The sequence below is a fragment of the Cryptomeria japonica genome, chromosome 8, assembly GCF_030272615.1.
Source record: "Cryptomeria japonica chromosome 8, Sugi_1.0, whole genome shotgun sequence".
In the NCBI taxonomy this organism is placed as follows: Eukaryota; Viridiplantae; Streptophyta; class Pinopsida; order Cupressales; family Cupressaceae; genus Cryptomeria; species Cryptomeria japonica.
In genome coordinates this window covers 223306528-223323290 of record NC_081412.1, presented here as the reverse complement: position 1 = coordinate 223323290, position 16763 = coordinate 223306528, and the positions used below count along the sequence as shown (strand labels likewise).

At 37.0% G+C, this 16763-nt stretch overlaps 1 protein-coding gene across 1 annotated transcript in view; it reads right to left on the bottom strand.

Annotated features, from left to right (window-relative positions):
- The window catches only part of LOC131027603 (nuclear pore complex protein NUP155), a 114576-nt gene that overhangs the window by 66658 nt on the left and 31155 nt on the right, over positions 1–16763 (bottom strand). Inside the window, exons 4-6 of the mRNA XM_057957672.2 lie at positions 2335–2461; positions 1893–2155; positions 96–1779 (exon numbers count right to left, since the gene is read on the bottom strand). Coding sequence (XP_057813655.2) covers positions 96–1779; positions 1893–2155; positions 2335–2461 — 2074 coding nt within the window. The remainder of the gene's footprint in view (positions 1–95; positions 1780–1892; positions 2156–2334; positions 2462–16763) is intronic.

The window sequence follows — 16763 nt, the reverse complement described above, 5'->3', positions numbered from 1 at the left end:
TAAAACATATCAATTTATTGAAAACTCAAATTGTGATCTATACAAATAAAACTAATAAAGAAAAATTGGAATCCTATAAAGGACATTTTCAGCACCTCAAAAGCAGATAGCTCTGCTGGATTGTAGGGAACCCTCTGTCTTTTGTTGGATGGTGCTGGGATACTTCCTTGTTCCCCATTGCGAACAGGAATGTTTAAAACATGTCTTCCTCCAGTTTGGTCTGTTGTCCCAAAGCTCTGGTTTGCATTGTACAGAATAGAACCAGCCATGTCTCCCACACCAACAACACGACCATACAGTCCTCTACTCTGGTTTCTCCTTGACCTCAAAAATTGTTCCAATGAATGTATTTTATTTCCAAGAATCTGCATCACATCCATTGGAAGTCTGCAGGCAATAATTGCATTGTCTGTATCCATATCACTTCCAGACTCTCCCTTAACAACCATAACTGGAAGTTCCCACACAGACCAGAGCAATCTTGATGCACACAAGCATAGACCCTCGTGAGCACCAGAGAAAACTGGCTCAGCATCTTGCACAACTTGCCCCATATTAAATCCAGCTCCAGGGGTGATACTATTCATCAATGTACCTGTACCCTGCATTCGGGGCATACCAACAAGTCTTGGATCCTCAAATGCTTCGGCAGCCTTTTCAGCAACAACATGTGACACTATGTTCTCTTGACTGGATGTAAGTCGAGCAGCCAATAGAAGACACATTGCTGCAGCTTCTCCTGATCCAAAACGCTGAAAGAAGTCCTCTAGCAAAAATCTTGTTGCACTGGATTCCAATAACCTTTGCAATATATCTATAGGCCTGTTAAATACAATTTCCATCAGACCCATTGTACTAAAAACAGCAGCTCTCCTCCTTGGAAGGATGTGTTGTGTAGCTAACTCACCCAGTGCCCATAATTTCTTGGCTCTAGTCATTTCACTGGACTCTTCAATGCTTCCAGAGTCGCATAATTCCAACAACGAAGCTTGCACAGCAGTTGTGCACTCTGGAGGGGGCAAGACGTCAGCCAAAGAAAGAGTTCTACCCTCAACAGCCAACTCGGTTACTGTTTCTCTTAATGCACGAGAACCTCTACCTGTGGTTGTTATTCCGCCTAAAGTAAAGTTACCTGATGTCGCTGACAATGAGGTCAAATCCCGATTAACAATTATCAACCTAGAAGTGGTTGGAAGCGAAGAGTCAGAAAGCAAAAGAACACCACCAGAACAGTAAGCTGTTTCTATTTTCATCACCAAGCTTTCAGCTTGAGAACGGCCACCAACTGAAGGGCTTCCAAATGTAATACCACTTCCAAGCCCAATTGAAGGGGAAGGACGTGTCGTTACCACCTTTAAAACTGATGGTTTTTGATAACTGCCATTTAAACCAGTCAATCCTCCAACAGGACCACTAGTCCCAATACTTGAAGCTGTAGAGAGATACATACGACGACCATCTGAAGCAACAGCAATAAGATGTATCCATTTTGACTCTACCGTAGACACAGTTGCAAGTGAGACAATGGATGTCTTAGACAGCCTCGATGCTGCCCTACTTCCCATTGACCGACCACCTCCGTAGCGGCTATCCCTATGATCACTCAAATTTCTTTCTTCTGCAACTTTTTTAGGAGGACCATCTCCCTCCTTCCCAAGATCAAATACCTGAATCTTAGACTCCTGTGTCCGCGCATACAAAATATGTCTTTCATTATCAATTACTAACTCCACAATTGGATCTACAGCTCCAAACTTCAAAACATTAGGCAACACCCACCTGGTTCAGAAGAGGATTTTTGGTTTAAATCAAAGATACAACATACCAATAACTTAATTGACCAATAAAAGTTAAAAAAAGTTAAATTAACGTGATACGTTATATATCAGCACCTTGAAAACAGGTTGCCTAGCCCTCCTGTATGACAGACTTTGCGACAACGTTTCTGCCAGCCTGAACCTGTAGAATACTGTAATTCATATATGTGGCTATCCCGCCCAGCAAGAAAGATCTGGCCTCTGTCTGTGCATGCCACACAAGTCATAGTAACTCCGTCTGTTGGTATTGTATACTCAGGCAATGGTTGTAAAGAAATTTCATCAAATGGATCTGTATAATCAGCACTGCTAGTGCAGCATACTCCCAGGAGAATCAACTGTTCAAGAATATAATCTTAAGTTAGCCATGATGTTCATATGCTTAAGTAATCATTCAACAGGAAAGCATCATTAAAGTGTCATTCAACTATATTGACCATGACAAGCAAATATATTTTCATATCGAGGGACATTAATATTGTTATGATAAAATAATGAACCATAAGGATTCACTCACCTCAACAGGGGTAGCAAGCACCAAAAGATACTGTATTGCTTCAACAAAAATACCAGGCTTGGCTTTTGCAAGTCCTACAGCACATATCGCTTGCTCCTCACCACTATATTCTGGGCATTGTCCATCCCTGAATTAAGAAGTCTCATTAGGATTATTGTAATAATCTTATCTGATATCTAGAGCTAGCATACTTACATGGCAACCATTGAATACAACTTAAATAACAAGATCAATGTGTTTTGAGTTGTGAAAGACCGATACCAAAGACCTCAAACATTGAATCAAACTCATTTAGAACTTTAAGCCCTGAAAAAATAAATGTGCAACTTCTGGATTGAGAATTTTTGTGCTTGCGTTTTAAGGATTATGCATAACAGAAAAAAGGCATTTCTTATCTATATATTCAGATTGGGACCTGTTACAAAGACATTAGCCTCTCCATTTAGTTAGTAAACTTTCTCACAAGAAGTAAACCTCTCTCACTCTAGATACTCATCAGACACACCTCTAACCATATCCTCTGTAAAATTGATTGCTGTAGAAGCACTATCTGATGAAATTAAGTATCCAAGATTTAGTAGCATTGGAACTACGCTTCTTTCACAGATAAAGGCATTGCTAGAAACCTCAAAGCCATGGATATGGGTCTTTTTGTTGTAGTCAATACCAGTTTTTTTCTCATTCTCTTGTTGAAGCTAAGTTGGCCATGATAGGGAAGCACAAAAACTTCTCAAGAGAAGCACAAATTTGAAAATTAGAGTATGCCATATGCACAAAAGCTTGTCCTTTTCCATCTCAGCAGAAAGAAGCATGCATATAGTAGGCTGTATATATGATTTTTCAAATATTTTTATCTGCAAATATCATCCCTGGACTTTTTACTGGTGTCCCTGGGCTTTTTACAGGTGTTCCCGTTTTCCAGGGCATCCCATAGACGGGGGGGCACCTCAGGGAGGTCCCAGGCTATCTCCAATTACAAGCAAAAACAGGAGATATCCCCTTTCAGTAGGGATGGCTGGGCTTTATGCCAGGGACGGCCACATAAACCCCAGCACTTGATTAAACAAAACACCCAAACATTGAATAAAAAAACATTTGTTTATTTGTTATGTGGGTCCCCACATCCCAACTCACCCTAAATTAGCGAGAAAGGGCTTCATTTTGTTTCATTCACGAGTTTTATTTGTGAAAGCTAAAAGAGTTGCAGCAGAGTTTGAAGGAAGAGCAGTTTTTTTAACCAAGGATTGAAGGAGTAGCTGCAAAAGAGATTGAATCTGGGGCATCATAGTAGTGGGAGTGCAATTTCTTCTCAGAGGTAAGTTATTTATCCTTATATTTTATTTTTTTCAATTTTATTTCAAAACTTAAAGCAAGAAATGTCTGGGTTTTTTGAAAAAAAAAATTCAAGTTTCAGTTTGAAGCTGCATTAAATCTCAAAAAAACAACATGAGCAGAAGTGAGAATGAAAGTAGTGACAAAGAAGTGGAAGAAATTGAAACAAATACAAGCACAGTATTGAGGGTGGAAGTGGACAGCAACCAAATCCATTTGAGTGCCCTTCAAAACTCTTGGAAAAATATGCAGAGGGACCTTGTAACAAAAAAAAACCTCTTCTCCAACTTGATACAACTGTGCATACCAAAGAAAACAATCTAAGAGCGGAGTAGTGTGTGGTTTTGTCACATTTGCACAAAGGAATTTCAAGGCAGCTATACAAGGGTATTGTCTCATTTTTTGGATGTTACAGTGTAATGTCCCCTGTCTGGGACTTATCTCCATTTAGTCCTGAGACAACCAATCTTACATCAAATTAGAATTGTAATATATTAATAAATTTAACCTCACCAAAATTAGATATATTTTACAATAAAATTCTAAGATTAATTTGAAAAATAGAACTTATCTCGGTAGCTTTCTCTGATTTGTAAATAGATTTTTCTGATCATAAATCTCCCCTAAACTGATTATTATCTCTCTGCAAACCTGCTATAAAACTTCTTACAAATATTCATATACTCTTATTTATTAACCTGCTCATATTCCCTTCACATATCTGTATGTAATTTCCTTAGATCTGCATATGTATTCTCATGTCCCTTCTGGTGTATCTCTGTGTACACGCACACACTTACACTTGTTTAATGATTATTATTTGTGAGGAAATTGTTGTCTTCTTAGTTAACACAGTCGCTGCTTGTCTCTTAGACATATGATTGTGGCCCTTTCCCTTTAGTAAAGTCCCCATATTGCTGCATATTTAATCATTGGATCTCATGTATGGGAGGTCACATTAATCCCCATCCTTGATCGAAATCTTATATATTTCCTCCGTTCCTCAAATCTGATTTCACATCCCTTGATAATTATAAGTGCTGCTCAATAATATATATCTCCCTTCAGCTCATGCCAACTGAAATTAAAGCGATGTGTATACAGATATATAAACTCCCACAGGCTGTTGTGTCTGCTATATTATCTACGATCCCTGCATTTCTTAGATTCAATCATTGAATTTTCCTTTGTATGCTTGCACCACGATAATGGGTAGTTTTGTTCTGATAGCATATATCCCGAGAGGATGTAGAAATTTTCCATTTTCCTTGAATGATTTGGGATAGTCTTCTTCTATTGTCTTTCATGAATGAACAGTTGCAATGAATGAGACATGTCGTGTCCCTTACTTCATATCCTTTGTTAATCATATTTCCCATAATCAGAATGATTAACCTTGACAACTCTTTATTATGAGGATTACACTCTTTCCTTATTTCACACATATCCTTAATCGATGATAATTATCATACCACTTTAGATATCAGTTTGTTAATGGATTATCATCTAGTTTTTATTATCGACTTACCATTGTAATATCGATTACTTTATGCATACGTATTACTGTATATCCTCTCATTCATAAGCCTTAGGCATTACACCCCATCTTCCTTCTTTGCTACGTAGCTTTCCTTGTTTCTTTTTATACATGTACTTGTTGCAAAGGCAGACAAATCTGACATGCGTCAGATTTGGTCTGTCACTATGTGTTTATTTAATAGTAATTAATATTGATTGCAAATTAATATTTTATTTAACAATTTATTATTATAGAGATAAACGGTTATTCATTATTTAATAATATACTGCTGATAGAAATAAATGGATGTTTAATAAGTACTAAATAAGTGTATTGATATTTAATTTAATTTAATTTTTATGTTTATTCTTTTGTATTTTAATTTTATTATCATTATTTATTATTAAATTATATTTCAAAGTGGGGACATCACATACAGGCCCTGGAGTTAAAGTTTGTCCAAAGATAAAAGAGAATGAAAAGATACAGACTCAGTAGATTGCACATGGAAGCAGAAATGAGGTCTCAAGGTGTGAAAATGCTGGCACAATCTTTTGCAAGTGGACAATCATCTATGCATATGCCATCCACGATTGGTAGTAGTGAAATTGCCACAAGAGGAAAGAGGAAGACCAGTGGCGGTGAGAAGCCAATAAAGCTATGTTTAATATGCAAGCATAGGATGCAACAGAGTCTTCCATAGCCAAATTCTTTTATGCCCATGCCATCCCATTTCATGTGGCCCGTTCCTCTTATTTCAAACAAATGATCAAAGATGTATCCTCTATGGGTCCCTCATTCATACCCCCTAGAGATCATAAGCTTCGCACTACGTTCTCCAAGGTTAATTTGCTAATAGAGGATATGAATTAAACTTGGATTAGGATAGGATGTTCTATTGTGATGGATGGGTGGACTAATATTAGACATCGGCCACTCGTCAATGTTCCTAATATTAGACATCGGCTACTCGTCAATATTATAGTCACATGCCTTGCTAGCTCTTATTTTCTTAGAGTCATGGATTGTTTAGGGAAGCGTAAGGATTCAAGCTTGCAGTTTAGCATTTTGAGAGATACCATAGAGGAGGTTGGGGCCTCAAATGTTGTATAGGTGGTCACTGATATAGCATGTGTGTGCATATTGGCAAGTGTGATTGTGGAGGGTGCTTACAAGCACATCTAAAGAACCCATGTCATGTTCATGCATTGAAAAATGCATTGAAAGACATAGGGAAAATAGAATTGGTGAAGCAAATGGTGGCAAAAGCTAGATTCATTCAAAAATTCATTTATAACCACCACACCTCACTTCCTCTCTTCAAGACATTTTCAAAGGAGGAGTTCTTCAAACTTGTTGAGACAAGATATGCCACTTACTTCAATTTGTTAGAGAGGATGCTTAAGGTGCATGAGCCTCTATAGTTGATGATGGCACATTCAAAGTGGAGTAGATGGCCTAATTTAAGCTCTACTGAAGGAAAAGCCATCAAACAAAAGATTCTTGATAACAATTGGTGGTCCACTATGAGGTAAGACATTGTTGATCTTATTATTAAATTGCTCAATTTTATATTAAATTTCTGATTTTAATATTTTAATTTATTGTTCAATGTTTCAATTTTCAAAGTTTCTAACATGTCAATTAATTCTTTTAATATTTTTGTTTGCATTTTGCAGATATCTTTGCTCTTTCAACTCACCTATTGTAGATGTCATCAGATATGATGATACAAACTCTCCTAGTCTTGGAGAGATATATGAGACATGTGCCAACGAAATATAAAGCAAACGATTTAGGTTAAGGATCCTACTTTGGGATTATATGAGCAATATATTAAGCCCATTGTGAACACCTTGCTTTATATGGAAGCCTTTGATCTAAATCCCAAATGGTATGTGCACCAAGCGATGGAAGGATGCCTCCATGTGATGATGAAGAGGTGAACGAAGGGCTAATGCAAACCTTTAAAAAGATGTATTCAAAGGAGTCTTAAATGCTTCACACACAATGGCTTGCCTTCACAAATCTTTGTGGTCAAACATTCAGTAGACTAGAGGCGAGGTTGGATAGATCTAAATTAGCTCAAACTAACTGTATTGGATGGTGGCAATGGCACAAGAAGGATGCACCACAATTGAAGATGCTCACTCACCTCCCTTCGTAGGTTGCCATACTCTTTAGCAGAGAGGAATTGGTCCACATATGGCTTTATCCACTCCATCAAGAGGAATAGACTTACCTCTAGACGAGCAGAGAAGCTAGTGGTTGTGCATAGTGCTCTTTGAATTCAACATCGTCGAACTCCAGAGTATCGGTAGACTCCAATTTTATGATGGGATGTTGATCCCAAAGGCGAATTGGTCCACATATGGCTTTATCCACTCCATCAAGAGGAATATACTTACCTCTAGACGAGCAGAGAAGCTAGTGGTTGTGCATAGTGCTCTTTGAATTCAACATCGTCGAACTCCAGAGTATCGGTAGACTCCAACTTTATGGTGGGATGTTGATCCAAAAGGCATTGCCCAGGTTGATGAGGAGCCACTAGAGGGATTGGTTGGGGCTGCGTTGGATGAAGCAAACCATCACAGTGGCACTAACTCAAATGAAGACTTTAATTTTGATACAATGTTGGGAGATGTAGATTAGGGGCAGCAATGTACTTTCTTTTTTTATATTTTCATATCATAATTGAAAGTGAAACTATATGATAGTAGTGTAGCCTTTAGGCATTTTGTTATAACTGGTATATTTTTAAATAGCACATGCATGTTGACAATGAATTCTGAAAGCAATTTGAAATAAGCTTTGAGTTTTGCTAATTTGTTTGATTTTGACTCTTATGTGAACTCTCATGTGAACACAAATGTTATATATTAAGGTTTTATAATGTATATATGCATGCTTTATCCATATTTTCATATGAACATTTAAAATTTCCCTATATGTTTTAAATTTTCTCTATGTTTTATATAGTCGTCCCCAATGCATCCCTGGCCATCCCCAAAAATGGCTCAAAAAATCAAGGATCAAAAATGCATTCACCCAAAACTCAGGGCAACCTTGATAGTAACTATATTCTTTTCCCTCCACAAAAGTGACTTTATATTGTTTATTTTTGATCCGTAGCTAAAGTCAATTTAATAAAATATCCATCTTAATATTTAATTAAACGCGTGTTGCCTAAAAATATCCATTTGAGACAACTTTATTTGATTAATTAAATTATCTAGGCCAAAAAAGGGAACATTATAAACAAATACTCCCAACTTTTGCAAACCTTATACTAAGTCCCACACACATATAGTATCCATCTTTTCAAAGTCATTCACCATTGGTTGCTTGCTATCACACAATCCCAAATCCTCTTTATAGACCTTCATAGCTTAAATAAAAATACAATTCAATGTAAAACTTCATAGTCCATTTGCCAATGAAATAGGCCATGGAGACAATTTCTTTTATCTTCCATACAAACTACAATTCCAAAGTCCCTTTGTCACCAAGCTCCATTGGACCTTGACTCGACTTTTATCCATTCTTTTTCAAAATTCAACTCTAACAAATCTAGGGAATCTAAGGAAGTTGCTTCCTCATTGCCTGGTTCTTTAAATCGATTATGTGTTTTTTGCCCTTGTCTTCAATCAAGAGTATGTTCTTTTTCCAATTGTTGACAACTTTGGTTGCTACCATCCAACCCTAACCCAACAATGCATCATATGCCTTCTTTTATAACGAGATGACCACAAAATTTAAGAAAAGAGTTTGAGACCCAATAAGTACCTTTTGGGCCTTTAAAACTCTAAGCACCTTGATCACATGCTAGTCTATAGCCACCAATTGAAAAGTTGGGGAGCCAAATGGTTAGCTAGCAAAGACTTTTCCAAGTGTCTTTCAAAAGTGCATTCAGACCTAATCCACCATCAACAGTTGTATTAGTGAGATTTCTTCCAAGAATCTCCATATGCACCACTGTTAGTTTCTTTACCATGTTAGTTGTCAATAACAGAGGATCGATCACTTGGTCTCCTACCAACAAAGATTTAGTTATTGGATCTTCATTCTTTCCAAGTCTAATTGGGCATACCATGCTCCATCTCATTCTTCTCAGATATTATATTTGTCATAACATTTCAAAGATCAAGAAACCTTTGTAAGAAATCCACTATTTTAACTACACCTATAATTTAAAATATTTGCCTTGTAATATCTGTACCAAAATATAACTGATTTGTTACTATACTTGCATTTGCATTTGAGCAGCATCAATTGTTAGCCATAGCATTCTCCACTTTGACTCTTGCTTCACAAAGTATTTATTTTTCTATACATGGGTCCAAGTACCATGCCTTCTTTGCTTGGGCTCAAGTAATGGCCAATACTTTGTTATGCCTTCCTGCGTCAATCATGTTGACACTAGCCTTTTACTTCCCCAGCATCTTCATGATCTCTAGGTCCACATCATTTGCATAGTAATTGCATTGTGTTCTCCTAGCAATCTCTTGCAAAATATCCACATTCATCACATTGTTGACATTGTATAATGGGATGACCTTTAGAGTCATTCTTTATCCGACTCTAACCTTCCCCTTTCAAATTTTGGCAGCCACCTAAAGATGCATTATTATTATTCTGCAACTTTGAAAGAGTGCTAGGTGGAGGGGTGTCATGCCCCTAAACTGATATCCACTTAACAAACAACAAATTTGAATAAGAAATTGTCTTACGACAATAAGACTTCACAATTTCTTCCTCTTGACGCAAACAGTAATATGAACAAGCAATTCGTAGTTTCCACAGCAGATCGCAAGACGTCAAAGTTAACAAGCATGGATCAATCCTCTCTCTTTACTCTAGGGGCAATCTCCTCCCAAAACACATAAGAGATTAATTAGACATAGCCTTCCAAAACAACAAAGATTAGTTAGACGTGGCAATAACAAATTATGAAGTAATTAAGCCATGAAGAGTTGCAGTGGATAACAAGGGACATACCCTACTCCAAGGGTCACAACCATGAAGGAAGATATAATCATTCCAAGAACTTTCCTACTCCAAGGGTCACAACCTTTGCAAAATTGACTCCAAGAACTTTCCTTTTCTAATCAGTTGCAAGATTGCACATCACATATAATGCCCGTGTGACATTCCTCTTTCAATCTTCCATACACCTTTGTCGTTAATGACAATCTTCTCGATCTCGTCTATTCACTTTGACATCAATGACAACTCCATCTTCGCACCTTTGACATTAACAACATTTCAAACACTTATTTTTTATGTGACCTTCACCTTTGCATTCCATGCACTATATAGTTCCTTGGTTTCTTTAGTAGTTTCTTTTTATCTTCTTTTACTTCTTCATCCACATCATATCCCTTCTCAAGGCTTGTAAAGTTCCAAATTCATTGTCTCTATTGTTATTTGAACATTCATCTTCCTCTATTTTTCTTGTACCACGAGAGGATGTTTTGCCTTCATTATCTATGTCCATAGCCCAATTGTAGGCATCTACATGGGAAGAGGTTGGTACTATCTTCATCTTTTTCCTTAATGAAATGTTATTGTGTAGCTTCAAGAGAATAGAGTTCTATTTCTTCGTTGTGTTCGTCAGCAATTAGTTGTAGTTTTGTCTCTTCTTCCTTTACCGTCTCTGATTTGTATGTGAGCTGGCAGCAGTTACTTCTTCATGGATTTCTTCCGTTTCAAGTTCATCATTTCCATGTGTTTGAGGCTTCTCTTGGTGCCGGTTGTGTAACTGACAATTCATTTGATGCTTGATCTTCCATCTTCCACCTTCGAGAGTTATATATGGACGTGTCATTCTATATTGTGAGTTTGATAGATGCCGAAGTTTGAGACATTCATTATTCTTACATTTTGCTGATCTTCCGTAATAGAGTTCTGGATGTTGCTGATCATTATATGCTGCTGTTATCTTCAGTCAGTCTGATTCTACTTTTGTATTTCAGAAGTTGAACGAAGTCTCAGTAAAAGATATTAGTATTCATGTTCAGTCATGGTTATCGTTAGATAATTGACTGTTCATTTTGAGAGCTACGTATTCAGTTTGAGCATTCAATAAATAATTTATTTGTGTGGTTGGGTTTTTCACCCTCAGGTGGAGGGTTTTCCCAGCATAATTATTGTGTATCTTGTTCTCATAAGTTTTTTTTTAATTGCTATCATCTGATTTTTAGCTTTCTAGTTCTACTTTAACATGGTATCGGAGCGGGTCTAAAAAAAAGATCCAGAACCAGATCGTTTAGTTTTGAAATATTATTTGCTTTATATGAGCTTGTGTATTTCAAGTTTCAACAATGGTGAATGGACTCAAAGTTGAAGACAGATTGGATGGTGCAGCTAATTATACTTCATGGAAGTTTAGAGTCCTCATTGTGCTTGAAGAGAATAATCTTCTCAACTATGTAAAATCTGTTGTTTCTTTTTTTATGAAGATTATAGAATTGAAGGATCAGCTCAATGCTATTGGAGATTCTATTGAGGATAAAGACCTGGTTATGCTGGCCATGAATGGCCTTCCTCACTCTTGGGAATATTTCATTCAAGGTATTAGTGGAAGAAATGAGTTACCCAAGTTTGATCAATTGAGAGCTGATTGCATTCAAGAGGAATGCAGATTGAAGACAAGAGGAATTGGACGTAAATGTCATCATAAAGAAGATCATGTTCTTGCTGCCCATACGTCTAAAAGAAAAGGAAGGAAAGGAAACTTCAAAAGGAACAGAGATAGAAATTCTGATTCAGCTTCTGAATCTAAGAGAAGAAAGGACCTCTCTAGAGTACAATGCTTCAGATGTGACAAGTTTGGTCACTTTGCTAGAGAATGTCCTTCTAGACCCAAACAACAAGCTGCAACAACAAATGTTGAAAATGTTTCTCCTCATAGAGACTCTAGTGGAAATTCAGAGGGGTTCTTATTTATTTCTGCTCTCTCCAGTAATATTCCTACTGACAGTGATACACGGCTTATTGATAGTGGAGCCTCCCGCCATATTACCGGTTATCGTGAACACCTCTCCAACTTGAAGGAAAAAGATTCTCATCTCCAAGTTACCATTGGTGATGATGCATGTTATTCTGTGAAGGATGTTGGTTCTACTTCCTTTCAGATGGATTCCGGTATTCCTCTTTTTCTTAGCAATGTTCTCTTTGTTCCTGGTATTAAGAGGAATCTGATTTCTATTTCAACGTTAGAAGACAAGGGTTATCATGTTACTTTTATTGATGGAAAAGTTCTTGCCTGGAAGAAGAACACCAACATTCAATCAGCTTGTGAGATTGGTGTTCGTCATGACAATCTTTACAAGCTTTCAGCTTGCCCTATCCAAGCATTAGCTCATGCTTCTACAAGTTCAAGTGAGCTGTGGCATAAAAGATTTGGTCACCTAAATTTCAGAACTTTGTCTTCAATGGAGAAGGTAGTTGTTGGTCTTCCAAAGCAGAATCAAAACCATGAAGGTGTCTACAAGCAATGTGCTCTAGTTAAGAATGTTAAAAGTACTTTTCATAGTAGTGAAAATAGAGCAAAGGATATTCTAGAGTTAATGCACTCTGATTTGTGTGGCCCTGTGTCAGTTGCTTCCCTTAGTGGTTTTTGGTATTATGTTACCTTCATTGATGACTTTTCTTGTAAGTGTTGGATTTATTTTCTTAAGTCTAAAGAATCTGATGAAGTGTTGTCCAGACTTAAAGAATTTAAAGCACTCGTTGAAAATTTATCTAGCAAGAAGATAAAGGTTCTAAGATCTAATAATGGGGGAGAATATGTTTCTAGTTTATTTCATAATTTTTGTGTTGAAGCTGGGATTAAGAGGGAGTTATGTGTCCCTTATAATCCTCAACAAAATGGTGTAGCTGAAAGAAAGAACAGGACAATTGTTGAGGCAGCAAAGGCTATGATCGATGATCAAAGTATTCAAACATTTTTATGGGCAGAGGCTTGCAGGACAGCAGTATACATTCAGAATCATAGTCCTCATCAAATCCTAGACAACATGACTCCAGAAGAATCTTTTTCAGGTATCAAACCAGACATTAGTCACCTCAGAATTTTTGGATGTCCTATCTATATTCATGTTCCAAAAGAGAAAAGAACTAAATTAGAACCTTCAGGAAAGAAAGGCATCTTTGTTGGTTATAGTGAATCTTCAAAAGCATACAGAATCTACATTCCAGGTCAAAAGCAAATTGAAATCAGCAGGGATGTCTCTTTTGATGAAGATGTAGCTTGCAAGAAATCCAAATAGTCTAACATGGAATCTGATAGAGAAGACTTTGAGCCTCCTCAAAACATAGATATGGCTGATCCGGATTCACCTTCAGAGATTCAGAGGGAGAATACAGATTTATAAGACTTTGCTGATCTTGTTGATCCAATTGATTCTATAGGTACTTTTGCAAGTCCCAGTAATATTTCAACTAATAAGAAAAGACCATTGTGGGCTTGACACACTATGGAAGAGGGTGAAAAATATGCAACCCCTCGTGGCACCTTCAGAGAGAGTAAAACGCCTCATAAGTTTGCAAGATATGTAGCTTTGATGAATCACTTTATAGCATCCGAGCCTTCTAATTTTGAAGAAGCTTCCAATCAGCAAGTGTGGAAGGATGCCATGATAGAGGACTATCAATCCATTATCAAAAATGATGTGTGGGATATTGTTCCTAGGCCCAAAGGTAAATCTGTTGTTTCTTCTAAGTGGCTGTTCAAAATTAAACATGCAGTTGATGGGAGTGTAGAAAAATATAAAGCTAGATTTGTAGCTAGAGGTTTTTCACAAAAGGAAGGCATAGACTATGAAGACACTTTTGCACTTGTAGCACGTTACACTTCTATCAGAACTATTATTGCTATTGCAGCTGTTAAAGGGTGGAAATTGCATCAGATGGATGTAAAGACAGCATTCTTGAATGGTGTAATTGAAGAAGAAGTTTTTATTGAGCAGCTAGATGGATTTGTGATCCATTAGAAAGAATAACATGTATGCAGATTGAAAAAGGCCTTGTATGGTCTTAAGCAAGCTCCACATGCTTGGTATGAAAGAATTGATCGGAATTTGTTGAGCTTGGGTTTTCTCAAAAATGATGCAAATCCAAATATAATTGATGATAAAGCCTTAATTTTAGTTCTATATGTTGATGATTTATTTATTACTGGAGAGGATGATCTCATTGCTAGATGTAAGAAAGAGTTAGCTTCTGAATTCGAGATGAAAGATCTTGGTTTGATGCATTGTTTTCTTAGTTTACAAGTGTGGCAAAGATCAAATGAAGTCATATTGAGGCTAGGGAAATATGCCATTGATCTTTTGAAAAGATTGGGTATGTTAGATTGCAAGTCTATGGCAACTCCCATGGAAGCAAATCCGAAAAAAAGTTACATGAGGTTGCAGCTAGTTCATACTTAGTTGATCCTACTATGTATAGACAATTGATTGGATCTTTGATATATTTTACTATTTAGTTAATACTAGGCCTGACATATGTTATGTTGTTAACACTCTCAATCAGTTTATGAGTGAGCCTAGACAGATTAATTTTGTTGCAGCTAAACATATATTGAGATATGTGCGTGGTACAGTGGGATATGGTCTAAAATATACTTCTTGTGAAGGTCTGAAATTGCAAGGTTTTTCTGATTCGGACTGGGCAAGATGTGTACCTGACAAGAAGAGCACTTCTTGTTGTTGTTTTAGCTTAGGTTTAGCTATGATTTCCTGGTGCAGCAAGAAGCATGCAAGGCCCAAAGTACAGCAGAAGTTGAATATGTTGCAGCTGCTACAGCAGCTAGAGAAGCAGTATGGCTTCGCAAATTGCTTGCAGGATTGTTTGAACAGCCTTTGGAACCTACAGTGATTCATTGTGATAACCAAAGTTGTGTGAAGCTTTCAATTAATCCTGTTTTTCATGATAGAACCAAGCATGTGGAAATAAAATATCATTACTTGAGAGATATGGTTCAAAGGAAAGCAGTGGAGCTCAAGTACATTTGCACTGAAGGGCAAACAGCAAATATTCTCACCAAGCCACTTCCTAGAATGAAGTTTTGTTATTTTTGAGACAAGCTTGGTATTGTGGAGAATGATGCTCTTGCTGAGAGGGAATCTCAGCTATAATGAATCTTTTACATGTTGTTAATGAGTTCTTCTCTGTGAGGGAGAAGTTTGAGGTGCAATCCCTTGTAATGCATTTTTCTCTGTAACAAATGAATATTGAGGTGCAAGCCCTTGATGCTCTTTCCATTTATGGGGGTAGCCATAGTGGATGTCATGTTGAGAGACTCCATGACAACATCATATTGAGTGACTCTGTGATGAGAGCTTGTGTTTATTTCACTCATGGGAGTAGCCATGGTGAACATCATGTTGAGAGAATCCATGATGCTATCATGTTGAGAGAATCCGTGATTATTTTTTTGTTTTATCTATTCATATGAGTGTAGTCATTGTGTTTGTCATGTTGAGTGACTCCATAACTTGGAAAATCAGTAAATGATGTCTCCTTTGCTAAGAGGGAGTGTTATTGTGTGTAGCTTCAGGAGAGTAGAGTTCTATTTCTTCGTTGTGTTCGTCAGCAATTAGCTGTAGTTTTGCGTCTTCTTCCTTTACCATCTCCGATCTGTATGTGAGCTGGCAGCAGTTACTTCTTTGTGGATTTCTTTTGTTTCAAGTTCATCATTTCCGTGTGTTCGAGGCTTCTTTTGGTGTCGATTGTGTAACTGACAATTCATTTGATGCTTGATCTTCCATCTTCCTCCTTCGAGAGATATATCTGGATGTGTTATTCTATTTTGTGAGTTTGATAGATGCCAAAGTGTGTTAAGTTCGAGACATTCAATATTCTTATGTTTTACTGATCTTCCGTGATAGAGTTCTGGATGTTGCTGATCATTATATGCTGCTGTTATCTTCAGTCAGTCTGATTCTACTTTTGTATTTCAGAAGTTGAACGAAGTCTTAGTAAAAGATATTAGTATTCATGTTCAGTCATGGTTATCGTTAGATGATTGACTGTTCATTTTGAGAGCTACGTATTCAGTTTGAGCATTCAATAAATAATTTATTTGTGTGGCTGGGTTTTTCACCCTCAGGTGCAGGGTTTTCCCAGGATAATTATTGTGTATCTTGTTCTCATAAGTTTTTTTTAGTTGCTGTCATCTGATTTTTAGCTAGTTGGTTCTACTTCAACAAGGAGTAAGATCTTCAATGAACCATCTTCTCTTAAAACCATTGGCTGGTTCTTATTTTAATTTGACCAAGTTCCTTAAACTTTTATTAATCTCTCCCATGTGTTTTGGGAGGCTAGTTCAATCTCTGTATACCAATCAATGGCTACACCCTACAGGTTGGGAAAGATTGTAGCCAATATACTATAACATCTTGGTTGTTCATTGCCCACCTTGTTTCGCATGTCTTGCAATTCCTCACTACATTCTTTGATCCATTACATGTGAATTTGGTCGATTTCTTCCTCTCAATGCTAGGGTTTGATGGTGGAGTCACCATATTTTTCTTCTAGTGCTATAACATCTTGGTTGTTCATTGCCCACCTT